General features: G+C 37.2%; 1 protein-coding gene across 5 annotated transcripts in view; it reads left to right on the top strand.

Moving 5' to 3' along the window:
- Window positions 1–27,528, top strand: part of usp54a (ubiquitin specific peptidase 54a) — an 88,231-nt gene that overhangs the window by 12,953 nt on the left and 47,750 nt on the right. For 4 of the 5 annotated variants that reach the window (XM_073834015.1, XM_073834013.1, XM_073834016.1 and 1 more), the window contains exons 1-2: window positions 7,893–8,021; window positions 18,931–19,552. In XM_073834015.1, coding sequence (XP_073690116.1) covers window positions 19,406–19,552 — 147 coding nt within the window. In that variant the 5' untranslated portion in view covers window positions 7,893–8,021; window positions 18,931–19,405. Of the gene's footprint in view, window positions 1–7,892; window positions 8,022–18,930; window positions 19,553–27,528 lie in introns of those variants that run through there. The other variant, XM_073834014.1, reaches the window with a different exon arrangement.

The following is a 27,528-nucleotide window of genomic DNA, read 5'->3' as shown; positions in this document are numbered from 1 at the left end:
GATATTTGTTTATATTTGTGTATTGAAAACATTTTTGATTGACATTTAGACTCCTATCTGATTTTCTATATTTAAAAAGAAAATTGTCTTTTTTTATTTGGGCTAGTTAAATTACTTTTCGGGCTACCAAAATCTGAAGAGTACCTTCCCGAAGGGCTACCAGAGATTTTGAAATTTTGCGAGCCCTGGACAAATGCTCACTGGATTGCCGAATTATAGTTTTTAATCACATTTTGAAATGGTTTTTATTTTTATATTTTTCATTTTAGTTATTTTGTTGTGTTTTGTCATTGTCTATAAAGTTTTATTTTCAAATTAAGTTAGTTGAATGTTGCCTTGGCAAGATTCGTTTTTATAATTTATTTTTGGTTTTTATTTATTTTATTTCAAATATGTTTTTATTTTATTGTTTCAATAATAACCCTAGCTGGGATGGATATATGTCATTACCAATATGAAAGTCACAATAAGAGCAATATTATTTTTTTATTTTGCGCATGAGCTTTTATGATTTATCTTGAGTTCAGTTGGTTGAATGTATTAATGTGAATGGCAGATTATGATTATTGATGGTTCTTAATGTTGAACTGCTTGGGTTTTAATCATGTCTAATTATTAGCAGATCTCTAAGAAAGGCTTAGCTCCTAATAACAGATTTTCAGAACAAATTAGTGATGAAATTAGACCCATACACCCTTTCGTTGTCCATCCAGGCAACAGTGCCACTTTATAATGACAAAGAGGATTACAGCCAAAAATATCCCATATGGCATTCATCAATGTTTCTGGCTATGAATGACATTTCAGTTGCTAATTTTAAACGACATTTTGGGGTTTAATCTTCTAAGCATGTGGACCTCTAAATGGCTCATATTAATAAGCTTCTGTTACGGCCAGTGTTTGTAAAATGTCTAAAGTTTGTGTAATTTTAAGAAAGTGTCAGATGATTTAAAAATAAGTAATCCTGAGGCATATGCAACACAAAAAACAAGACCTCATATGACACATTAATGGTCACACTTGGCTGTCCGGCTCTGTTCAGTCTCTGATAACTGTCTCAAGTCATATTTGCTATCTGAGTGAGGTCATATTTGTCTAAAACACACTGTTTGGCATTGGCTCACATGACTGAGTCTGTCCAAACAGATAATGTTCTTTATGAGTTGTCACATGGGTTGTACCCTATCTGTCCCTTTAAAGCCAGGAAGGTGGGAGGAGCTTCCTGAGGAAACAGGTGTGTGCTGATAGGGATGATGTCATTGTTTTCAGAATCACCTGGAAAAACCTGCATGATTGTCAGCAAGATATACACATTACAGCTGCTCAGGACCGGATCACAGATGTCTGCCAGACAGGCGCTGTAAGTACACAGACTCTGTATAAAGCTTTATAAGTTACTTCTTTTGTCAGCCTGAGGGTTTGTTTTACAGTTTTACATGCACTGTACACCAGAGAGCTGTAGCTGACAGGTGCGATTGCAGGGTTTTAAACATTTAGTGGCTTCATTCAGGCTTTTCTATCTTTTAAGAGGAAATTCTAGAGGGTTCTGTTCATGTTGTAGGACAATACTTTTAGCACTAGGCTGTGTATGGAAGTCATCAGAGATTAACAGCTTCAGCTTTTTCCTTGGAGTTGTGACCTGTAAAGCTTTTACTTGTAGACAGCTTTTGTCGCTGCACTGATTTATTTAAGCGGTGTTTCGTGCTATAAAGTAGTAAATTGACTTTGCACAGATCTGTTTTAGATACCATGAGCTGTTGTGCTGTTTCAGAGTATGAAAATGATACCCACAGCGGATATGAATCCGCTGCAGGAAATTGCTATAAATGAAAACTGGTGAATATGAAACCAATAAATTCTAATAGTGACCTATTTTCTATTCGTAGCCAGTGTAGTATTTATGGAGCAGATGTAGTTTTAGTCAGACGTTGAGTTTATGCATAAGAAGCCTTTTTGTCCTCTGATGTCATTACGTTGTGAGATAATGCATGACTACAGCCCTTGTGTGGGGTAATCACATGACCGAGTGAGTAAAGCATGCCTCGCTGTCCGGGAGGTGTCACTCAGCGAGGATGATGTCATTCAGGAAGTAGATCGAGTACAACAGGAATAGTTACCCAGAGCTCTGAGTCACCTGGATGGTCACTCCGTTTTCTGATGAAGGATGTGAATGCAAATTGTGTGCGGCATAAAGTGTTTGGTTCATTGATCTGTGGTTTAGATATGAAAACTTACAGGAAGTACTCGTTTTCCCACTTTTTCTTCTACCCTTGCTCTGAAAAGAGCTTTTTGATGAAGTCTATGCAAACAAACCATTAGTAGTAGCCAGCTAAATTTTAAAAGTGGTTAAAAAAAGTGGCATGCTTTTTATAAGCACTAAATTTTGAAGTCAAATGTTGTGGGCTGCTAGTTATTTAAAGAGTGTTTTCCACCAGGAAGAGTAGATAACATCTCTGAGGGATATTAGAAGGTCAGGATGTAATTTTTGCCTTTACACATTTTCATATCGGAATTTTTCTTGTCCCCTTTTGTGGTTAGTTTTGATGTTTCATAAGTAAAGTAGCACTACACTCTTCTTATAATCCCATTATCACCATTTGTCAGTGGAGGTGCTATAATGTTGGCTTATTTTAGAAAGGCTACAGATTGATATACTGCATATAATATGGTGCGATCTATAGTTTTCATAATATTACATACGGTTCAAACGCTCACTGATGCTTTAGAAAGAAACCACAATGCATTAGGAGCTGGGGGTGAAAACTTTTGGAATTTGAAGGTCTGGGTAAATTTAACTTATTTTGTCTTCTGGGAAACATGTAAGTATCTACTGTAGCTTCCGAAGGGCAGCACTAAATGAAAAAAAAAAAAAAAACATTTAGGCATAATACGAAAAAATGTTTACACCCCTGGTTTACATCCCTTAAAACATTGTGTTTCCTTCTGGAGCATCAGAGAGCGTTTGAACCTTCTGTAATAGTTCCACATGAGTCCCTCAGTTGTCCTCAGTCTGAAAAGATGGATCTTAAAATCACACAGTCATTGTTGAAAAGAGTTCAAATACACAAAAATGCAGAAAAACCGAAGAATTTGTGGGACCTGAAGGATTTTTCTGAAGACCGGCAGACAGTTTACCTGTTCAGGACAAACAAGGGACTCATGAGCAACTATCACTAAACAAAAAAACACAGTTGTGGATCATTTAGGTAACAACACAGTATTAAGAATCAAGTGTATGTAAACTTTTGAACAGGGTCATTTTCATAAATTCATTTAGATATTGTTTTCTCTTGTGGACTATATGTAAACGTCTTTTATGTGAAATATCTTATTCAGATCAGTACTAAATAAATGCATTTTGTATGACCTCCAGGTTCTGCAAGTTGTATGTAAACTTATGATCTCACTTGTATATAATGACTTGTTGCATTATATTCCCATTTCAGGGTTTAGGATATCAGAAATCGAAGTCATGCACAAAACAAAAACATTACTGCTAGAAAAGTTAATTAGAGTCGCTAATGGTATGAGTAACCATATGATTTTGAGTCTTGTTTGCTAGGATTTCTCCCTAACCTAACACAAATGCTTCTTCTGGGACAATAATGGGGGGACAATCATCATTAATGAGTGCATTTGTGAAGCTAGGAAAACAATTTGTCATGCCTTTGGGACAGGGGGAGGAAGCTAGTGGTGGAACTAAGAGTGCAAGCATTGTGAATGAAACCTTTTGTTTTTGAATGCAAGCTTTTGTCTTTTCAATGAATAGCCTATTGTGGGAAACTGTATTGCTTTTCCTTCTTTAAATTGACACTGCTAAAATATTGTTGTTTTTTCTTTTCATTTATTATTATTTTTGAGGGAGGCTATTATTTTCTGTGAAATGTTGCCAGTCATTATGTTGGATTGTGGGATTTTCTTCATCTTCTGCTTTCCCTCATAATCATAATGTGGGTTTTTTCTTGTGGTTTGTGTCTGATTCTTTCAGGGTTTGTTTGTATGTCAACTAGAAGCTGTACAGCTTTCCTGTACATGGTTTTAATTGAATTTTACAGTTTAAATTCCCTTTCTATGCAGTGATGTGTAAGAACAGTAGCCTCATTTCTTTCTGCAATAGAATGGTGTAGAACCTGTTTGGTTTGTTCAGCACAAGCATCTCGAAAATCACTGACAATACAAAATGCCATTGTATGTTTGGCACTATCCTGTTATTCCACTTCCTCCAACGTGTCTTGGCAAGCTTGTGAAATGGTGAGAGAAATTGTTTGAGACAAAATGTATATTAAATGCTATGCATGCATGTCAGAAATTGCCTTCATCATGGTGTATGGGCCTCTGATGTTCAGGCTTTGGTGTGGTCAAATCTTTTTCATACTTAAAAGTTCATTACAGTCACCACATCAGTCTGTTTTTTCAGAAGGAAAAGCCTTTAACATCTGCCAATGTAAAGTTCTGTGTAGACTGGCCCTCCCTTCCCTTCCTTCCTTTGTGTGGTCGCTGAAAACCAACTATATCAGTTTAGACTGGCTCTCTTTGAAAAAGCATTGCGTATTCTGTTAGGCTAATGGAAATTTTAGGTGTGCAATAAATACATTTTAGGTTTTGACCATAATTGGTCATGTCATGACTGATTTAAATCTTGATTATATTTTACAGCATAAATAGCTTAGCATTAACTTAATGAGAGAGGGGTAGTTTACCCAAAAATTAAAATTGTGTCATAATTTCCCCTCCCTCATGTTTCATACCTGCATGAATTTATTTCTTCTGTTGAACACAAAAGAAAATGAAAATCACTAGATAAGTTATACATGAAGGTGAGTAAATTACTTGAATTGTAACTTTTGGGTGAACCATGCCTTTAAGCAGTTGTGAATACTTTCTTAGTCATATTTTTCTCATGTGTAATATAAGTAGTTTCTCAATCTGTGACACTTAAGTCTTCCCACTTGTCATATGTTTTTAATCATGAGTCTCGATGGGAGTTGCTGGCTGCTCTCCAGGTTAAACTGTTCTTATGGCCCTGTTAATTATCTCTGGGTGGAGGAAGTAACTTGCCCCACACCATGTTATTTTCAATCAGCAGTCAGTTAACAGTTTGGGGATTGTAAAACTGCTGTTTTTAAAAGATGTGTTTGGTGCCTGATGCCTGTCTTTATGCTCTGAAGAATGAAGCCCCCCCTACGAGTTGAGCTTTCTTTGTCTTCTTAGTAAGTTATATACTTTAAAAATGTTAAAAATGTGACACTTAGTGAAGTTTAAGAAGACTGGCTCACTTTACCTGGCTCACCAAGTCATGCTATCTAGGTAGCATTGATGTAAATGTGTTATACTATATCAAGATCTGTGTATCAATTTTTGACAGCTAAAACAAAAACCAGTACAAGCTTACCTCAAATGTTGAGAAAAGTTACTTTTTTTTTTTTTCAAAGTAATGCATTACATTATTGGGTTACTGTGCTGATGACAGAACTGTTGTGGGTGTCTAATAAACAGCACGTTATTACGCTTTGGTGTAGATTATCATCGGCCCTGTACTCTACCAGCCTAATTCATAAACCTTCAGTACATCAAGTATGGGAATTTGGACAGCGCTCATGAATTATGTATTAGTGGGAGGAAGGGATTCTTTAAAGATTAGTTCACTTCAAGAATAAACATTTCTTGATAATTTAATCACCATCATGTCATCCAAGATGTTCATGTCTTTTTTTTTTCTTCAGTTGCAAAGAAATTACATTTTAAGGAAAACTTTTCAGGATTTTTCTCCATATAGTAGACTTCTATCAAAATTGCAGTTTCAGTGCAGCTTCAAAGGGCTCTACACGATCCCAGCCGAGGAATAAAGGTCTTATCTAGCGAAATGATCTGTTATTTTTTTATAAAAATTAAAAATTATGTGTTTTTCCAACCACAAATGCTTGTCTTGCACTAGCTCTGCGATGTGCATGTGCACATTTTGACAGCTAAAACACAAACCAGTTTAAGCTTTCCTCAAAAGTTGAGAAAAGTTACTTTTAAAAGTAATGCATTACAATATTGCGTTACTCCATAAAAAGTAATTAATTGCATTACGAAGTTACTTTTTGTGGACAGTTTTTTACCTGCACTAGGCTTGCTTACTTATTTTTTTGATGACAAAAAACAACAACTAAAAGTTACATTCTTCGTGCATTACTGATCACGTTGCAAAAGTCACGCACGGTTAGTTCTTTGTCTGTGTATTTTGGGTTAAAAAAGGGTGAAAAACTCCTCAAAATCATCCGACATTGTTGTTTTACTTTTTTTTGTAAAGGACATTTGACTTTCTTTGCACGTTCGCTTTGTAAACACTGGGTCAGTAGTACTTCCACCTACATCATGCGTGACCTTTCCAATGTGACTACATAATCTGTGAGGTCAGGCTGGTGCAAGTCAAGCATTTGTTGTTAAGAAGTATATAAAATGTATTGTTTTAAGACAATGACTGATCATTTCGCTAGACAAGACCCTTATTCCTCGTTGGGATCGTGTAGAGCCTTTTGAAGCTGCATCGAAACTGCAATTTGGACCTTTACACTGCTAGCCAACATTGAAGTCCACTATATGGTAGGGGTGGGCGGTACACCGGTGTCATAGTCAGCACCGGTGTGACATTGCGCCACGACATGGATTTTCTAACACCGTCAATACCATAATAAATCAATGATGTGCCTCGAACGGCTGCATTTACATCAATAATAGCTAATTTTAAATAATAAGGCATTAAATTTTCTTCAAACGTTCAGTTGTGGTCTGAATACCTGTCCTTATACTATATATCTTGTAAATAATTTTTTTTTTAGTTTTCTCATATTCGCCATCCTTATCAAAATGCTTATGGATGCGAAAATGCAGAAAATCAAACACGATCTGATTTTTTTTATGACGGACGAAAGTTTCAGAGGCAGTGTGTAAACTCGATGAACATAACCTGTATTTTTTTTTAACGTGCAAAAATCTCGGACGAAAATTTTGTACTGATGTGTGCAATGACATTAACTCCAGCAGCTCGTGTTAGATGCAGGGTTGCCAAGTCCGCGTTTTTCCCCACAGAATTGGTCTACTTTTAAACTGTTGCCATGGGTTGATTTCCCCTTTATTTAAAGGTTTTAAATATTGCAGAAATTAAATTTCAATAAAAACTAATTTTTGTTTTGTTGTACACTAAGTAAGATCTTTAGTTTTTTTTGCAAAATAAACATGTTAATAATGCATACTGTCCCATGTCTCTTTTTGATAAGGATACCTACCATTTACTTATTATATTATAAAAATATTAACTTTATTCACTTACTAAAGGGACAGGGCAGGCGGCTACTCCCAAAATGTACCAAAAAAAGTAATACCGTGATATTATACCGTCACTGTTCAAAAGATGAAAAATACCGTGATATTAATTTTAGGTCATATCGCCCACCCCTACTATATGGTGAAAAAAACATGGAATGTTTTCTTCAAAAACCTTAATTTCTTTTTGACCGAAGAAAGAAAGACATGAGCATCTTTGGATGGCATGGGGTTGAGCAAATTATCAGGAAATTTTTATTCATGAAGTCAACTTCTCCTTTAAGTGCATTTGTTTGGACAGGATGAGTCATCATTAGTGTTTTATTATGAATAAATGTGAAATGTGTACTCTAGCATATAGATACCAAAGCTAAAAGGCATGAACTAAAAGCTCTAAAACTACAGATTTTATTTAGGTCTTTTGAAGGGATAAACTCATCCCGTTTTAGGGGTCGGCATTGCTCAGTAGTTCACCCGCCCACATTTTGTGAGTGTCTGGGGGCAGGGGCTGCAGGTAATAGCGCCACCCCTCCCCCTGCCCGTCCGAGCTCTCTCTGCATTATCACAGACGCGCGGGGTAATTTATGAGCTGAGGAGAATCCGGAGCTCGCGAGGATACCGGTAACTGAAGCTAACGGTCCCGTTGTCAAGTAACACCCGGAGGTTTTCCACACTTTCCCAACTTTGTACGGACACAGTTTTGAATGAAACTGGTGAGTTTTACAAACATTTTTGTTTGTGACGAAAAGTTTAGATAGATAGCTGAGGAATTCCTCACAGGACTTGGTTCGGAAGAGACGCGTATTGTTTCTGAATCCCTGTGGAGCGAAGCTGGAGACATAATAACGTTAGTCGTAAGCTACAAAAGAAATATCGTTTTCACATAAAAGTATGTAGTTTCTTGTTTTTATACTGTAACTTGTGAAGAAATGTGCGAGGTTTAAATAGAAATGTACTAGTTTTACCTTAGCGTATTGAAGCTAAATTGAAGATGTAACGTTTGTTGAGGTTATTCTAACGGAAGTATACTATCAGCCCTAACGTTAGTGTTTTTAACGCATTATTGATGATTTTTTAGAGAGTGTTAAGTGCATCTTGAGAAAGTTAAACTTGAACGCATATATCAAGTACTTATCGGCTGAACGTATGTGATTTAATGTGAGAGAAAAAAAATGTAAACAAACTGTAACTTATCTCAACTTTAACCTGTTGAATGCTTTTAATGGTGTGTGATTTTTTTTTATATATAGTTACGCACCTGCTGAATTGCATCATAATACCAAGGTTTTACCTGTTTTCTTTTAGTTTACTATTTCCCAGGGAGGGATCTGTGATTACATGAGGAACTTGTAATGCTGAAGTAGACAGGATGTTATATATCATGTAGCATGTTATATGTCATATATCGTGACAGAATATGGCTCTGAGTCTGAAATCTGAACTCTGAAAACTGAATATGGTCTGCTCAGAAAGATGAGTCTTTACGCAATGCAGTACATAAAGGTGTTTGTGTCATAGATCAGATTTCTTTGTGGTGCTTAAATGTGTGCTACTACATGCAGCATAACTGCATTTTTCTTTATTCTTTTTCTTTACACACCTAATGCTTTGTGTGAATTCTGGGAGTAACTTCTGTTAAACTGTGAACATTCAGATACTGCCGATAAACTTGCTTAAGTCTCCTCACCCTTTAACCATCAATCATCAAAAATAAACTTGAAAATTTTAAATCATTAACTAATAATTTTCAGCAGGCCATGAATAACCCCAGAAGTCTTTCCACAGCAATATAACTAGTAATAAGTATATGTTGTGTAACATACTTGTATGCTGTGTGAATGGAAAATCTTGTCATTTTCAAGAACATTGATGGATGTTTCAAAGTGCTTTCCGTCATTCTGACAGACAACAAATTGTATTTCTCTGCTTCCAATAAACACTGCTAATAGGGATTAGAAAAAACAACCCAGGGTTTGATGGAGAAAAACAAGATATTCTTAGTGCATTTAAGTGAAACATTGATGGACATATCCATTAAATCAGGGAAAAAGACCACAAAAGTGCGGTATCTGTTGTCTTTTCCGTATTGTTGTGTTGGAAAAGAAAAATTTCATTATCAGAAAGAACACGTCACAGCAGACTGATAATAGCTCTTGTCACAGATATTCTTGTAATACCAATGTTACATTAAAATACCAAGTTACATTATTTTCCTAATGGATAAAATGAAGATATGACGAATCTGATATATAAAGATTAGCAGCCTCAGTTCTTTTGAGTGGACATTCCCCAAAAAGGAAGTACCACCCAACATTTAAAATGCAATAGGCTCGATCAGAAAAAAGTGGATAGGCTGCTCAGGAGTCACTAGCATAAAGCTTTGCAGGCCAGCTCTAGTAGTCACATGTCTAATGGCACTAATGTGAGATCTGGCTAAACCCTTGGTCGGGTCAGCTCCAGATCAAACAGACCACACTAACAGGCTTTGGCACACAAAAGAAAGGGCTCGTGGGAAAAAAAGCCTGTTGATAGTAATACCACAGTAACATGACTAGTGCTGTGAGTTCCTGTAATATTTGTGATGAATTTAATGAAAAGTATGTTTATTAGCTTTCAATTAATTATGTTTTGTAGTTATGCAGGTTAATATTGTGTTCAACACTACCAGTCAAATGTTTTTGAACAGTAATATTTTAAATATTTTTTAAAGTCAATTTTAAAGTATAATTTATTCCTGTGATTTCAAAGCTGAATTTTTTTTTAGCATCATTACTCCAGTCACATGATCCTTCAAGCATTATTGTAATATTCTGATTTGCTGCTCAAAAAACTATTACTACTATTGTTGAAAACAGCCGAGTATTTTTTTTTCAGGTTTCTTTGAATAAAAAGTTCAGAACATTATAAAAGCCTTTATCATCACTTTTGATCAACTTAAAGCATCCTTGCTAAATAAAAGTATTAATTTCTGTCATTTCTTTCTGCAACCCCCCCCCCCCCCCCCAAAAAAAAAAAATAAAAAAAAAATAAACAATTATACAAACTCTAAGCTTTTGATATGGTATAGTGTATAATGTTACAAAAGTTTTTTATTTCACATAAATGCTGATCTTTGGATCTTTCTATTCATCATAGAATCTTGAAAAAATGTAGTCAACTAAATCTTGATGATGATAATAATAATGTAAAATGTTTATTGAACAGCAAATCAGCATATTAGAATGACATGAAAGATCATGTTACACTTAAGACTGAAGTAATGATGCTGAAAATGTAGCTTTGATCAAAGGAATAAATTACGTCTTAAAATATATTCAAATAGAAAACAGCTATTTTAAATAGTAAAAATATTTTAAAATTTTACTGTTTTTGCTGTACTTTGGATCAAATAAATGTAGGTTTAAGGAGCAGAAGAGACTTCTTTTAAAAAAAACATTAAAAATCTTACTGTTCAAAAACTTTTGACTGGTAGTGTGTGTCATGTTGGCATTGTCCCAATATGGTCAAAAAGTGAATTAAAATATGGAAAAAAATATAAAATGCTTGATTTAAATATGTTGATTACATATATAAAACCATTTTAAAAAGCATATATTAAAATATTAAGTAGTTTGAGAGACTGTATTACTTCAGTCTCAGTACTTAATGGAAGTAGGTAGGTGCTAGAGAATTAGTTTAGCAGGATTTGCTCATTTTGATTCTCAAATTTTATATATATATTTTTTTTTACTTTTTCACAGAACCATGGGCAACATCACAGGAATTCACCGTTAAACATGATCATATAAAATAAGTGAAATCAATGCAGGCTGATGGCTTCAATAAAAGCATATACCATTAATTAACAACCTTGTAGCTCACAGTAGGTCTGTCTTTAAAGGTCTATAAGTTGTTGTAAAAAATCAGTTCCTCTATTGAGAATTTGTGAATGGAATTTTCACTCCCAGAACCCCACTGCTGCACTTTGTGGTATTCTTTGACTGACCTATGAATGACACACTAACAACAAAAACAATTGACCTAGACTTGAAAAGAGCTGCCCTTCAGTTCTTTGCCATTGCTTGTTTTCAGCTTTTTGAATCTGACGGCTCTTTAGTTCCCATGGCTTTATGGGACATCCTACTTTTTACACACTGTATAGCAAGGATGTATGCTTGGCATAGAAGGCATAGATATTTTCAGGTGTTATTCCTGATTATTAAAAAAAAGGTTGTTGTTTCCAGCTGCTGAGTTAACTAAGTTGTGTAGTAACAGCACTGAAGCCAATCCTGATGTGACCGAAATGGTTACTGACCGGCAAGCTAAATTTGCCTTATAGTTGCATTTATGTTCTCAGCCTCTCTCTGCGCTGTGGAGAGAGAGTTTGTAACAAACTGGCCCAGATTCAGGTGGCCTCACAGCTCCACAGATGGTACGAAGGAAATGCAGTTGCTTGTGCCAGGCCAAAGTGATGCTCACTGGCTCATGCTTACAGGAGAACGACTAAACTCTCCAACCGTGGGTCACATCCTCTGACCCCCTGGTATGTGATCTGTGCCATTTCATGGTATGCTTTTATTTAGTATTTTTTGTTTAGCAAAACTTAAAATTTTAATTATTTTTTTAAAATAAATAACTGCTTAAGTCATCTTGGATGCAAGTATTGGAATAGGACATATAAACATAAGGACACTGTTTGTGCCTGGCTGTATCTTGTGCTTGACCGCCCCATGTGCCTGCACCTCATCCTTCCAAAAACAGCACCAGGTCTAGGTCTCCATGGCAACCGCAACCCACCCTGTCTTATTTCTGTTTAGTGGAAAATAACTGTGCTCCAGCCTGGACCTGTGCTTCCTCAGCACCGGGCTCCTGCTGTGGGATGATGTCAGTCCGGGTCTGATGGAGACGGTGGAGAGCGTATCACTCAGGGATGGGCCTGTTTCTGTTTCCTATCGCCCTACTAAACTTCTCTCAACAGCCTGAGCCACTAGTGTGAACATTCAAGGTTTTCTTGTCCTTTTGCACTCTATAGCAGCCTTTTAAAAGTAGGTTAAGGCTGATTACGTAAGCAGGGTTGTGTCTTATTAATATAATTAACTGGACAGAGAAAATCCCAAACATAGCTTTCGCCACACGCAAGCCTGTGCACCGTCATAAAACGGCATTGTTCATTTGACATCCGAAGATAAAATGGCAAAAAGCCTCAGACGAAACGGCCTCTAAATCACTTTGGCTAAAGTAAACTGTAGCGACACTTTGGCCAGATAGCTCGCTTGTTTATCATTCACTTTCAGTAATAGAAATGGGATGCCAAGACTATCAGACTCATCCAACCGCACTGTCGCCTGGCGACATGTTTCCCTCAAGCTTTTGTCCCTGTTGGATATTTTCTCACTGTTGGTTCAAGTGAAGTTTTGGCAAAGCCGTCGGTGTCAGACTGAGGTGTGAAGCTTCTCGCCAGTGAGACATTACAGACTTCATTAGTGGCACAAATGTGCCCTGCTGGATTGAAAATGTCAGATAGCTGCGTCAGAGGTGGCGGCTGGGAGGGATGGAATTCTCTCACCCCTGATGGCTAAATGGGCATCGCTGTTCCCGGCAGAGTCTATGATTGCAGGAATAATCCTGTGACACATTATGTTAGATTGGGTCAGGGGATCTGTCACCTGCGCCTTCCTGGCTTTTCCTAAAATGGAAACCGCTAGGCTTGTGGGACTTGCTGATTGGCTTAGTGTTGCAGATGCAGAGACACAAGTTCATGTCATAGTCCAGTATTCTTAAGCATATTTTATTAAAATATCTCTGTTATATCAACTTGTTAGTTCCTACAAAAATATCCAAGGAAGCTGGCATGGTGTTAAAACACCAACCAACCAACCAAACCAATGGATGCAGTTGACCTTTGTTCTTTTAGACCCCGGCATTGACTGTCTGTGTGAGGTGAATGCTGGTTGAATTTGACTTGAGAGTGAAGTCGTGTGATGCTGGACTACAGCCAGGTTAAGGCATCATATGTGATTAGAGGCTTGCATTGGGCACTGGGATGAAGAGCTGGATGTCTTCCATTGACTATCATGTTGCATAACAGTGTAGAGCCGAACTGCCATGGAAGCAATTGTCAGAAACCTTTAGGCTGTGTTCTGCACCCCAAATTCAGACATTAGGTGGCATGGATATAAAAGGGTGATCTTGTAATAGATTTGTTAAAGCTACACTATATAACTTTTGGCCTTCTAGTGGTTAATAAATAAAATTGCATGCGTATTGTGGAAGAACACGCAACTCAGACTCTTTAAGGCTTTTGTCTGTGATCTCCAGAAAATGGTGCCATTTCTGACCATTGCTGACGTGAAATGCTCAGGTGATCCAACCTGATCTCCTGACGAAAACATACCTGTGGGAACATTCTGCAAGATGCAAAATACATACCATTAAGTACATAACACTGCAGTTTCCGACAGAAATGAACACTAGAGGCAGTAAAACAACAAGCACTTGTAATCGTTTTCATACACAGTTATGATTATAGCTCAATAATTACTGTTTTTGCATTATTGTAAGGGGTAGATTTAAGGTTGGGGTAGGTGTAGACGGTAATAAACACAATCTAATAGGTAAACCATGTAATTTATTGGTTTGCTTTATCCCTTCTAGACACAACCCTATATGTTTGTTTGCTGGACATAACAATCTTGCTCGGTTGCTCAGCCGGAATTGAATTTGACTTTGAATGCGAATCCTTGGGTACGAATCCTGTAAAAAACATGACTCACGATGAAAGAGCTGAAAAATGAAAGATCGAAAAAGTATCTGAAACGCCATGCCTCCGTTTGCGTTTTTACATCACATTAGCTTTTGTTCATACTATCGAGTAGGTTTAGGTGTAGTGCAGATGGTGAGTTATAGCGCCACTCAACAGACATTTCAATTCAGAACTGCGGTGACATATACAAAACCAACGTCACATAAAACGCACCATGTGTACGCTCATCTGTTCCAGGGGGAAAAAAGAATGCTCTTTTAGTGCCACTCAGTGGACATTTCACATCGAATATGTCACAAAACGTACATGGCAGTACGTATTTCGCGTCTTGCGAAAATTAACTCTGAACGTACCAAAATATAAGTTATTATAGGATTACTGCAGTGATTCAGTGTAAGGCAAAAATAAAATGATTTATGATCTACTGTATTAGGGCTGGACAATTAATCGGAAAGTAATCGAAACCATAATCCAGAACCTTTAACCCAGCAGTTAATGACCTTTAATGACCTTCAAATGGAACACATACACTCGCTTCGAACTAATGAATAATGGCGGAATATCCTGTGATGTCCACTTCGAAAGGGCAGTAACGTTGGAATAGAACAAACGTCGGAAGCGATGCTTGAAACACACAAAATGTGCAGAGCGGTGGGTCGCGAGGACTGGAATTGGGAACCGCTGCTTTAACCGATGTAGTTTTCAGTCGGTTTTTAATCCGGTTAATACTTTCCCATTAAAAAACATACTACCGCGTATGTAATTGGCGTTATACAGACGTGTACGACTGTTGCGCTCACGTCTTTTGCAGTGTCTCGCACGTGAGTGGCGCATTAAAGACACCTACTTTCTCACGCAGCTCTGCTCATTAATGTCAGTTCCAAAACAGTGGACTAATCAGACCACGGAGGTGGGGCAAGTGTTGTGAGCTTTTGTTTACAGTAGTAACTTTTGTATTTGACGGCAACATGGCGAAGTAGGCAGTCTGCACAATGCTTATTTTTTTAAACCATTCCTGAGCGCTGCGTAACTCCATAGTTGCAATGATTTCAGTTTCGCAAACCTTAAGTACACAAAGATTTTATTGTAGGTTTGAGACAGAGTGAGTCAGATGTTGATTCATTAACCACTCTGGCTGTTTCATGTAGCTCATACAGAGAAGGATTTGTCAGACTGATTCATACTGATGTTTGTACCATTAGGCTTAGAAGAATCATTTGTTTGTGAATCAGAATACACTGTCCTGTTTGTTTTTGTGTGCAGCTTTTCGATGTGTTTTTTTTTTGTCATTATACTGTGGCACATGGACTTTAAAGGGATTGTTTACTCAAAAATAAAAATTCTGTCATTAATTACTCACCCCTATGTCTTTCCAAACCCGTAAGACCTTCTTTCATCTTCTGAACATTTCAGAAGATTTTGATGAAATCTGAGAGCTTTCTGACCCTGCATAGACAGCAACACAACTACAATGTTCAAGGCCCAGAAAGGTTGCAAGGACATTGTTAAAATAGTCCGTGTGACAATTTGTGCTGAATCGTATGATTTCCAATTTTATTTCACACCTTTGAACAATTAGAAAACAACCATCAACATGAACATCTTGTTGTTATGGAGGATGTTGAGTGAATCTCTAAAACATGCTTGTTTATCAGCTTGTGGCTCACCAAAACCATGTTTACAAGAACTTACTACAGAGCCCAGCAAAGACAGTCTTAGCCACTGTCTGGAAGCTAATGAGAACCTTACGGTAGACACTACTAGTTCTGTTTTCTGCCAGACAGGATAATCCACCGTCTAATCAGGATAATCTGCCCGCCTGACCTGCCGTTCGACCTACTTCACCCCCTGCTGACCAAGCAGAGGCACAGTACAGTCTACCTGGGACGAAGAACCCATCAAGAGTGTTTCTTTAGTGTTAAAGTACTTCCTGCTATCATAGTTTAATGTGCAGAGACATCTAAGCAAGCAATTTTTTGGCTGATTTATCCAAACATTGTAAACACCTCTGCTCTGTTTGCTTGGCTTGTTTGCATGGCCCAGTGAGGTCTGGAAAGAGCTATCAGTTCGCTTTCCCACTCATCACATGGCTGTTGCTCCCTGCCGCTGCTTTGACAAATCTGTCCCAAAGATTAATGCAGATGGATGTTTGAAAGAGGACATTCTACCATGTCGTTTATAGGCAAGACATATTTTAAGAGCGAGTTTAGGCGTTAATGTGGTTTCAAAGCCATAAACTCAGACACGGAAACCATTGACATCAGCAGCGTAAGGTCAGCCGCTGACTCACAGTTGGATAGTTCAGTCTCCAGTTCAGTTTCTATCACTCCCTTTCTTTGTAAATATATTTTTTTCACTTCGGCTCTTGTCATCTTTGTTTCTGTCTGCCTTTTCCTGTCAGTCTGTTGCCTTTGTCTCTCTTTGTTGTTTTTCCCCTCTTTTGTTTTATTCTGCATTCCTTGAAAACTGCCCTCAAGTCTGCTTTCGTTAAAAGCACGTCAGACGGTGAAGGACGTAGACCGATTTGCTAAACTCTTGAGAGGAACTGCTCGGAGCTTGAGGTAAAATCTAAATGTTGCAGACGATGGATGTGGTCCTTAATGCAAGTTTGCTTCCTGGCTAAGCCTACCAGTTTGAGACTGGTTTAAGAGCTTTGACTATCGTATCACTTTGTTGAGTTATGTCAGTGTGTCGTGTCTGGGAGGTCAGCCTGTCAAGTCATGTGTTGGAGCACCACATCAACACTCAGCTAAGGGATGTTCTCCATGCTGGCTTGGACTGGGACAAACAGATAAATCCTTGTCTGCACCCAAGTGTTATTTTAGCCAGCAGGATGAGATCGGAGTCAGATTGTAAATGAAATTTCACAGCTACGGTGTTAAGACGTCACCGCTTGTGTTTTGTGGAGCGACTCTTTGCTCACTTGAGGTGTTCACACATACTGAGATTTTTATTGCTGTAGGTCGCTAAATGGCTCTAAGGGATAGTTCACACAAAGATACTGTCATCCTTTATTCACCCTGATGTTGTTCTAAACCTGAATAGCTTTCTTTATTCTATATAAATGAAAATCATGGAGGACCAGTTTTGCTTAGTTCTTCAAAGTATACAGAAAATATCAAGAAGAAAAAGTCATACTGGTTTAAAACAACTTGAGGGTGAGGAATTGATGACCGAATTTATATTTTTGGGTGAACAATTCCTTTGTGGGTTTTCACAGTCATGGAAAAGCTTGAAATATACTTATTTTTTTTTTTTTTCAAGCTGTTGAAAAGTTTTGGATCTGTAAGATTTTTTAATATATTTTTTTTTATTGGAGTCTCTTTTGCATATCAAGGCTGTATTTGATAAAAATACAGAAAAAAGTAATATTGTGAAATATTTCCTATTTTAATATAATTTCAAATATAATTTATTTCTTTAATGCAGCTCTGAATTGTCACAAGCCATTACTTTAGTCTTCAGGGTCACATGATCCTTCAGAAATCATTCTAATATGCTGACTTATAAGTGCTGAAACAGTTGTGCTGCTTAATATTTTTTGGAACCTGTGTACTTTTTAGGATTCTTTGGTGAATAAAAATGTAAACAGAACAGATTTTTTGTTTCAAAATAAGTATTTTCTAACAATTTTAGTCTTTTTTTATATATTTAACACATCCTTGCTGAATAAAAGTATTAATTTATATTAAAAAAAAATTATTTTTAAACTTTCTATTTATCAAATAAAAATTACAGGTCCCAAAAATAATTAAGCAGCACAACGGTTTACAACATTGGTTATAAATTAGCATATTAGAATGATTTTTGATGGATCATATGACACTGAAGATTGGAGTAATGATGCTGAAAATTTACAGGAATAAAATATATTTATAAGAATATTCAAATAGAAAACTGTTATATTAAATTGCAATAATATTTCACAAAATTACATTTTTTTTCTGTATATTTGATCAAATAAACAAAACCTTAATGAGCATAAGAAACTTCTTTAAAAAACATCAAAATAATACTGATCCCAAACTTTTGAATGTCAGTATACGAATATATGAATACATACATTTTTAAAGTTATGCAAGTATTATAATCATGTGTGGGTAAAACTTGCTTAAAAATACTCTGTGAGTGACTATTTGTGAGTGACTTCATTTTTTTTTTATTAATTGGTTGAAATGGTTCAGAAATCCATTTTAATGCTTTATTAGCGGTTTAGCACTAATCAATTGATCAAAAATTATGTAAACCCTGTCCATTGGTGCTCTTCCTCCTGCTGGATGCTCTGAAGTTATTGGTGTGAAAATCAAATGAGCTAACAAATGAGAAAAGATGTCATTCTAATCTTACAAGCAATTTGTTTTCTTGCTGCAAAAAAAACTACCTGGAGGGAAAGCAGTTTGAATATAAATTGCAGCAGGTCATAATTCATCATATCACGTCTTGAACATGATGAACGATTATCAGTACATGAATAAAACTCAGCTGACACTAGACATTTTCTACGTACCATTTATTGCGTCTATGTAATATATGGATTTAATTTATTACATCTTTGCAGTATTTTATTATATCCCTGTATGTAAGCAGAGACAAATTGTATAGTGATGTAATCATAAATCAATAGCGAGATCAGACACTATAACATTAACTTCTCATCCTTCTTGTCTGGGCTAGACTTCAGTATTTCAGACATCAGACATGTGCTCCAGTGTATTCACTCTTATTAGAAGTTGCTGCATCAGTTCACTGTCCATGTGGATGAAGTAAAACGTCCTATGATCTGCTTGTTGTCCACTTTGTTGCTGCAGATCACAGTGTGAAAAATGCATGAATGCATGAGCATGAGATGTTAACATTTTTATTTCTGTTTATTTTTCCAGATATACAGTGTTGTGAAGATTCACACTCGTTTACAAGCAGGACAAGACTCTTGCCGTCAATCCGCACACTGTTGCTTCTGTTAAAGGGTGTAGCACAGAGCACTGCAGTGAAGATCACCACACCTCCCACAACCCAGAATACTGAGTATAGCGGTGTGAAATTCCACAACCAAATCCCAGAGAGCAGCTAACAAGGCCAAGAGACCACATTTGCTTTTTCTGTCTGATGCAAGACGACAACAAGAAGCCAACGCCCCTGGATAAACACTTTTCCAGAACAGATATTTTTATACATTTTCTAATTTCCAAAACTGTGGCCATTGGCAGATCTAAAGTATTTGGAAATATTTAACACTCTTTCTTACATCTTTTGAACACAACACTAATGCATTTCCCCTCAACTTTGGAAAGATGAACTTGGAATTGTTGAACGGAGGGACGATTAAGAGTTGAAGCTAAACCGATTTTCTCCACCATGTCATGGAAAAGAAACTACTTTGCATCTGGCAGCAGTGGCTTACAGGGTATATTCACCCCACGAACCATGACATCAATCGCCCCCAGCAAAGGACTCATCAATGAGCCAGGACAGAACAGCTGCTTCCTGAACAGCGCTCTCCAGGTAGGACTGCATGGTCATACTGTAAACACAAAGCGTTTTACTTTTTATACTTTCAGATATCACTGAAATAGTTACAAATACAGGGCTCGAAATTGCGACCGTTTTGGTCGCATATGCTCCCAAAATTTAATCTGCGTGACCTCAAATTATATTTGGGAGCATTTGTGCGAGTGCGAGAAATTGTTGTGTTGCGACTTGGTTTCATTTATAAATCTAAAATGTTGAAAAAATGCATTAATTTTAAATATGAAACCGAACCACCAATAGGTGGCAGTAAGTCACTGTCTTAATGAGTGAGTCACGGATTCAACCATAGACGGATTCAACCAGTTCGTTCACTGACTCACCCGATTCGTTAAATTAAATGCTAAATCATTCAGTATTGAAACACTGCTGTGTGTTTGTCAGATTTGCGACTGTTCTGCTGCTTATTTCGTTAACAAAAACAGTCAGTGATGTGTCTAAAAATGTAAGTCAGTTAATATTAGTTAATATTAAATACTAGTTTATTGAACTACTGTTGTATAAAATCAATGTCACGTTTGCAATCGTAATGTTGCTTACCTATATAATATGTTATACAATATTTATCTTTTTTTTTTCTACCGCAATATGTTTGTTTCTTTGTGTAAGCTGTTGCGCCTATTAGTTTTAAAATTTCCGTGATTCAGATAGGCTGCACGAGCTTCATCCTTGATACTGTCCGTTTTCAGTCACCGTTTACACTGTAAGTAATACACTCAGAATCATTCTCACCAAAGTTTCGGTGCTACGCTAGTTATTGTTTGTTATTGATGTATCAGGTTACTTGTCCGGTCGGACAAGTAAAATTCTCCTTCACTTGCCCATTCACAAAATCCACTTGTCGCAGACAAGCGATAATGTCAAGCCCTGTTTCTGATGACATGTATTGCTTGGGAGTGCAGGCTGCTGAACCTGAGAAGTGGACGGAGTTTTGTTATCCATGCTGCTTTGTTTTGGTCGCCCACATGCGTCTGGTGAGTGGGCATGATTTGTCGACTACTGGATTTGACGTCGACGTTTTTTTAGAACCGAGTCGTCGACGTCATCGACGCGTCGCTGCAGGCCTATTAAAAGGTCTCCACAATCTGCTTTTGAAGAAATCTTATCTATTTCGTGCTACAGCGTACATTCTGTCAGATACAATTCTGCCGGCTCCGTCTCAATATAATGTACAACGCGGCATACATTGACATCAAATGATAACTCAGCGACAGAGTTCCACTTACTCAGGGGCATAATTTCCACTCGAGACACTTTTCAAAATCCCGTTGGTGTCCTCCCACTTTCAAATGGTTTTGTTAAAGTAATCTCTTGTATTGTAGAATGCACGCTCAGTGCCTCCGAGAGTTTTGCACAATCGTTAAAATGAAACCAAAAGTAAAACGCGCGTTCAAAGGCAATTTTAATACCCCACATTTAGAGAGCGACTCCCCAATGCGCGCGAATTAGGCTACATAAAATATCAAGGTTGTAATTAGTATGTGGGCTATAATAAGTTGTGTAGTGTCTATAGCTCTGTATCATGCTTGAAAAATTGGGTCTCTATTTGCACTTTAAATATTGCAAGAGTAGCCTACTTTGATGCATGCATTTATTGTCTACATGACTGAGAAAGAAGTGTCGTTTATTTTTTGTTGTTTATACTGTAGATTGTTTAAAAATGCAGTGGTTGTCTCTAATTTAAATGGATGTACCTATAATAGAGAAAACAAACATCTTGATCATGTACTCATATTTTCATTCATTCTTGTCCCTTGCTTAAGGCATAAAATAAATATATAAAAAGGCTTTCAGAATCAGCCCATTTACTTGTAAAACATCTGCAATCAGAATAGACCATGAAGAATCAAGATCGGCGCATTACTTAAAAGAAATTAGGTGCTTCTAAAAAATTTTTGGTGCTCCTAACTTTTTGAAGTTGGGAGCACCAGTGCTACCAAGTAAAAAAAGTTAATTTCGAGCCCTGAAATAGACTTTATATGCTGCTTTTAGGGATGTATCTCAGTTTGAGCTTGAACTTTGAGCTTGCTGAGATGTTTTCATCAAGCGTTCGGCTCTCTTGTAGTCTGTGCGGATAAATATTGTGTAAACTCTCTCATTAATTAATGACTCGTGCAACGCATGGCCTCAACAGATGCTTGCTCTCGTGGGCAGAAATGGCACCCCACTTGTGATTAGCCATTTGAAGCAACAAGTCAAGCGGTTAGATGCATATGGCAGCAGTAGGAACGGTGCGCTGACTCTTCACTCGTTGCTCTCCTTACGCATGAGCGCTATTAGACAGAAACCGCTGTGCCTTTTATCCATTGTGCTGCTCGGTGGAGCCTGCATTAGATTTAGTGATGATTCAAGCACTGTCTGCACTAGACCCCACAAACAACTGTCAGACGCACACTGTCCTGGCCGGTAATTACCCTGCACAGCAACCTGCCATTACTTACCCTCTATTTTTGGATTACTGTATAATCAGCTATATGGAAATAAAGGGGCTTAGCTGGCTGATAATATGTCTAAAGCTACAAATTAGCGTCAGTTATGACTGGTTCGGGCGGTTGGGTGTTTGAGGGAGCGTTGCGGCTGGATTGTCTGTTGCCATGAGGCATAACAGTATGGCAGGACAATGAACTCAAAACCTGAGGGTGAAAACAGTAATTTATTTTATTTTTATGTCTGCAGAAGAAATTGTGGTGCTTAATTAAGCTTTCTTAAATACTTTTCTGAGAAATTGTAAGTAGTTTATTTCATTTTTGTTTAAGGACTTGTTGGCTTTTAAGAACTTGTTAAGTAGAGCTGGGAAATAGCCAAAAAACTTGATAATTTTTATATCAGTCGATACTGATAATTATCACAATTATCTTTATTTCTTTTAAGTTTAAAAGCAGATTTTTGTAAATCTAAGTAAATTGCAGAAAAGAGACGGTTAATTGTTCTTTTAAACTGCTATTTGTTGATCTGCCTCCTTAGGATGAATCACTTGTTGTATTCCCAATTGTAAGTCGCTTTGGATAAAAGCGTCGGCTAAATGAATAAATGTAAATGTAAATGTACTATTTATAGTCAGACTCAGAACATGACAACACATCATGTTTTTGAACTCTTCACACTTTTCCAGTCATTTTTGCTTAAAAAAATCTTAATAGAAAAATTAATTTCTTAGTTTCTGCATGTTCTGAGTGATATTGTTTTAAATCATGAAAGGGGTTGTGTTGCCTGATTTTGACGTGTATCTTTAGCACAGTTTGAAGTACATGCTGCAATATTAACATTACATTTGTCTGTTAGAAATGACAGTAGCTTTATTTGACAGTAGTAGCTTGAGTTAGGATGCAGATGTAAATTTGTTCATTATCAAAAACGGTAACATCTGTAAAAATTATAACCTCTTTATATAGTGGAATTTAACTGTTCTGACTTTGAGTTTTATTAAAATTAACCATTGGTCTTCCATAGTAGCATACATTTAGATAATTATAACCACAATTGAAACCAGACATATAGCACCTTAATACCATGGTGAAAATGTAAATATGGTTTCTAGGGGCTGAGCGATATGGCAAAAAATTTGTATCTCTTTTTTTTTTTTCTCCAGAATGTTTAACTGATTCTCAATTTTTTAAGATATTTGTCTAATCACCAGTAGACTAGTATTAACTATAAATGTTCTGTAAAACAATGAACAGCAGCTTTCAGCCTGTCACCATGATGCAAACATGAAATATCAGAAATCGCAATTCCTCGATATCTAAAAAATAAAAACGTGGCAAAACGCTAAATTCGAATTAATCGATAAAATCAGGATAAACGCCCAGCCCTATTTCTGGGTTTTTGTATGAAAATCTGTGCATTTATACTACATGACTACAGACTACAATGTCTACAATAATAATATAATAAAATTTGATAGGAATATCCCACATTTCTGCCACAATAAAATGGTGTGGTTAGGCCTGTCGCGATAGTCGATAAATCGATTAATCGCACGATAAAAAAAAAATGACCTCGATAATTTTTCCGGCCGCGATAATTTCATTTGCATACTTGTTTGTTATCCGCGACTGAATGACAACTCTCGTTTCCTTAACGTAGGAGAAGCGAACCCTCTTGTCAGTTGCATTGTCTTTTGTGTGGGGAGGCGGCGCTTGTCAGTCACATGGACTTTGTGTGGGAAGGCGGGAGTGCTTGAGGCGACTGCAGAGAAGAGCAAAAAGACGAGACGCAAGTTGTGACATGGAATTGGTTTCAAAGCCAAACGCGACAGCTGCCGTGTGGGAGCACTTCGGATTCAAACCGAATGACCGTGGTGAACCACTTAACCTGAGCGAGCCGGTATGTCGCATTTGTTGTAAAACAGTATCGACTAAAACCGGTAACACAACAAACATGCACATGCACCTAAAACGTTTAGCACAGCTGGCAAAATTGCTACTCCTGAGAGATCCTGCCTTAGGGGCCGTTCACATGTAGCGTCTTTTGCGCGCTCAAATTCGTTATTTTAAATGTAGAATGGAAGCGACGCGCACGCGGTGCGACGCGCTCGTTTTTTCCAGGCGCGTCCGCGCCGCATCGAGATAAAAACATCTCAACTTTTCAGAATGCAGCAAGCGCACCGCAGCTTGGAGCTAGAGCGCAGCTGATGGTTGCTTAGAAACGGCAGACGCTTCTGGAGCGTTGACAAGGAAGAAAGCGTCGCGCCTAGCGTTTTCCACGCGTTTTTAGGCGCGATGTGAACGGCCCCTTATGCCACACAAAGTCAACATGTTGGTATTTCTTGCACGGAATCTGCCATAAATCACTATCTCTCTCTCATCATTGGTGTACATAGACTGCAATTCACTTTTTTTGCTGGAGAAATTATTTTTCAAAAGTTTTTTGCATATGGCTTGAGGCTTTTTGTTTGTTTGTTTACAAAGGTCCTAACAGGCAGTTTTGCCTGTTATGGAATGCATGTTGAGCCTATTGTTTAATATTTTTTGAAGTGCAATTTTGTTTACATCCATTTTATTTATTGTTTTTGGTATTTATTCAAGTGCATTTTTTTTGTTAACAGAGACTGATAGTCCATTGCTTTTATTGTTTTTGGTTGTTTTGTTCATTGTTATTGTGGATATTTAAAATGTTTTCCATTTTCAGTGTTAAATAGTCTAAAAATAAAAGTTTTTGAATTGTGAAAGGCGTATGTGCATTATTATGCCATTATCATTATTCTAGATGAAAATGGTCTCAGATCGACAATATTATCGTTTATCGCGATAATTTCTTGGACAATTTATCGTCCAGCAAAATTTGTTATCGTGACAGGCCTAGGTGTGGTACCAATGTTACTTCAGTAAATCTATGGTAAATGATGTTGATTTTTAGATTGAAAAAAAAAAATCTCATCGCTGTTTTATCTAGCTTTAAACTAGTTTAAATCACAGAGTCATTTGTGTTCTTTGCTGAATACAAGCGCTTCACACTGGATCTCATAGCGCTGTTTAGTGCTTGAGTGACCAAGATTTATCAGCGAGTAAACACATCTGCTCTATTAAACTCGTGTGCTTCCGTTTGAACTTTGAGCCAAGTGGATAAATGATTGGTGTGGCACAGTTCAAATGAGTAGCGATGTTTTCTTCCGCTTTTGGTGCATAAACATTATATTGAACATTTAGCGAACTCATTTTCGTTTTGAGGAAAATTATAACGCGATAATTTAATAAAGTTATCGCTTTATCGCCCAGCCCTATTTTAAAGTCTGTAAAAATGTTACTGACATTAAATCATTTGGATTAATTTAGCTCTGGTAGCTTCACAAATTATAATATAGGCCTATTCACGTGTAAGGTGAGTGAGTTCTATAGTATTGTTCGCTGTCCCTCAGTTTTCATGTTCTTTTCATATGAAGTGAAAATAACTTTTTATTTTGGCATTACATGCCCGATAATGGAATAAGCTGTCCTTGTTTAAGCTTTCCCAGAAACCCCCGTCCAAAATCAATACACTTCTCAACAGCCATTCAATAAAATTCGTTATGCAATCAATAAACTCCAGATTGAAGGGCCAAGGATGCAGCATAAATGAGTCTGAAGGAAGGAGAGGGAGAGAGTTATGTCTAGACCGACTGGTTTTTCAAAGCTGACATCTTCTGGTCTCCTGCTGATTCTGAGACAGAAGGTAAGAGTCTGGATGTGTAATCAGCAGCTTCCTGTTGAGTGCGGCAGCAGCTAAAGGAATGTTTGGTTTTAGGCTATTAATAAATATTTAGCCAACTTGCTACCAACTTCATCTTGAGTAAAAGGCTCTTAATCAGTTAAATCTGAATTGAAAAACTAGACTATTGTACTGTTTGCAAGTCAAAGTTAGTTTAAATTCACACCAGGCTGAATTTATTTGATCAAAAATACAACAGTATTATTAGGAAATAGTTTTAAAATAGATTTTTTAATTGTGAAAATGTAATGGCAAAGCTGAATTTTCAGTAGCCAGTGAGAAATCATTTTAATATGGTGATTTGGTGCTCAAAAAATAAATGTCATATTATTAACAATGTTCAAAATAGTTAATATTTTTATGCAACTTTGAAATTCTAAAAAAAGCACGTAAAAGTCCACCTACTACGTTGACATGCACACAGATGTAGTAGGTGGACTTTTACGTGCTTTTTCCCAAACCAGGGAAGTGACGTCGACATGTCGCCATTTGTAGTTTTTGAGACTAGTAGGGACCGGGTAACAGTTGTTTTTAATACACTCATGGTGGACTTACAAATTTTCCAATGCAGCGTTTTGTGAGTACATACACTATTTACACTACTGTAGAAGTTTGGTAAGATTACTTGCACGTTTAGTGGTGCAATTTACGAGATACATCACATGTACCATGTACGGCTGTAGCAAGCCATTCGACAAGCTCGAATATCTCCGTCAATGTTCGACTAAGGTAAAAAAAACTTCAGAAGGGGCATTTAGATGGGCTTCGGAGTGCATAGCAATGTAGTCAAATCTACTCCGAACCATCGCTTTAGTTAAAAAAAAATCCTTCATGTTGTGCCCTGACTATTGCTATAGGTTTGTTCTTGAAATAAACACGACTGGCTTAATGCTGCACATTCCGTGAAGGGAAGTCTTTACATGACCGCACACATTGTGTGAATGTTTGATGAGCTGAAGGAAGTAACTCAGTTTTAGTCAGTCATAGTTATTTTCATTCTGTTTCAGTCTATCTCTCTTTTTCATCAGCCCTGCCTCCTGTCTGCTTTAGGTCCCCTGGATCTGAAGCGTGTAATATGGTTAGTAATGGGCCGTGGTGTCCCTCTTTGCAGAGGGCTATATCTCTGATCTGTCCAGTTTGGGGACTCATGCAGTTTTGCTCGCTCTTATTGAACTAATCGGCCAGCAGTTTATGTATTTCACAATGATAGACTCCATGTTCATCAGTTTTAGCTCTCTTTCTTCTAAAATACCATTTTATAAACATCTTGTCTAAAGGATTCTGCTAACAAGTTAAAAAAATTCATCAGATCAGAGATTTGACAGTCCCCTTAGTATGACGGTGAGTCAGGACATTGCTTTAATGAGCAGATGTGACCTAAGTGGTCAAGCAAACACCTGTACTTCTTGTAAGGTCCTGCAGGCTTCTCATCAATACGGCCGGTCACATCCCATACAAACTCTACTGGACAGTTCCAGATCTTAAAAAAATTGAAAAGCTGGATTTTGTTGTTAGACATTCTCAGAGGCAAACTCGGTAGCATGACAAGAGCTCCCAGAACTTAAGTGTCAAATCAGTGATGTCAAATCAATACAAGGGGACGCTGTGCCCTGATGTTGACCGCTTGAGACATGGGCACACTAGCTAGTCCATGGCCACTGGCTCAGAATGTTCCTGTGTATCTGCAGACCTGTGTACATGCACCCAGAGACCAGGACTGTGGTTCAAGAACAACGGTTATTGTAGGAAACTCCTTAAAATGTCTT

The sequence above is a fragment of the Garra rufa genome, chromosome 2, assembly GCF_049309525.1.
Source record: "Garra rufa chromosome 2, GarRuf1.0, whole genome shotgun sequence".
Taxonomy (NCBI): Eukaryota; Metazoa; Chordata; class Actinopteri; order Cypriniformes; family Cyprinidae; genus Garra; species Garra rufa.
Note: the sequence above shows the minus strand (reverse complement) of the source record. Positions and strands in the feature narration are given on the sequence as shown.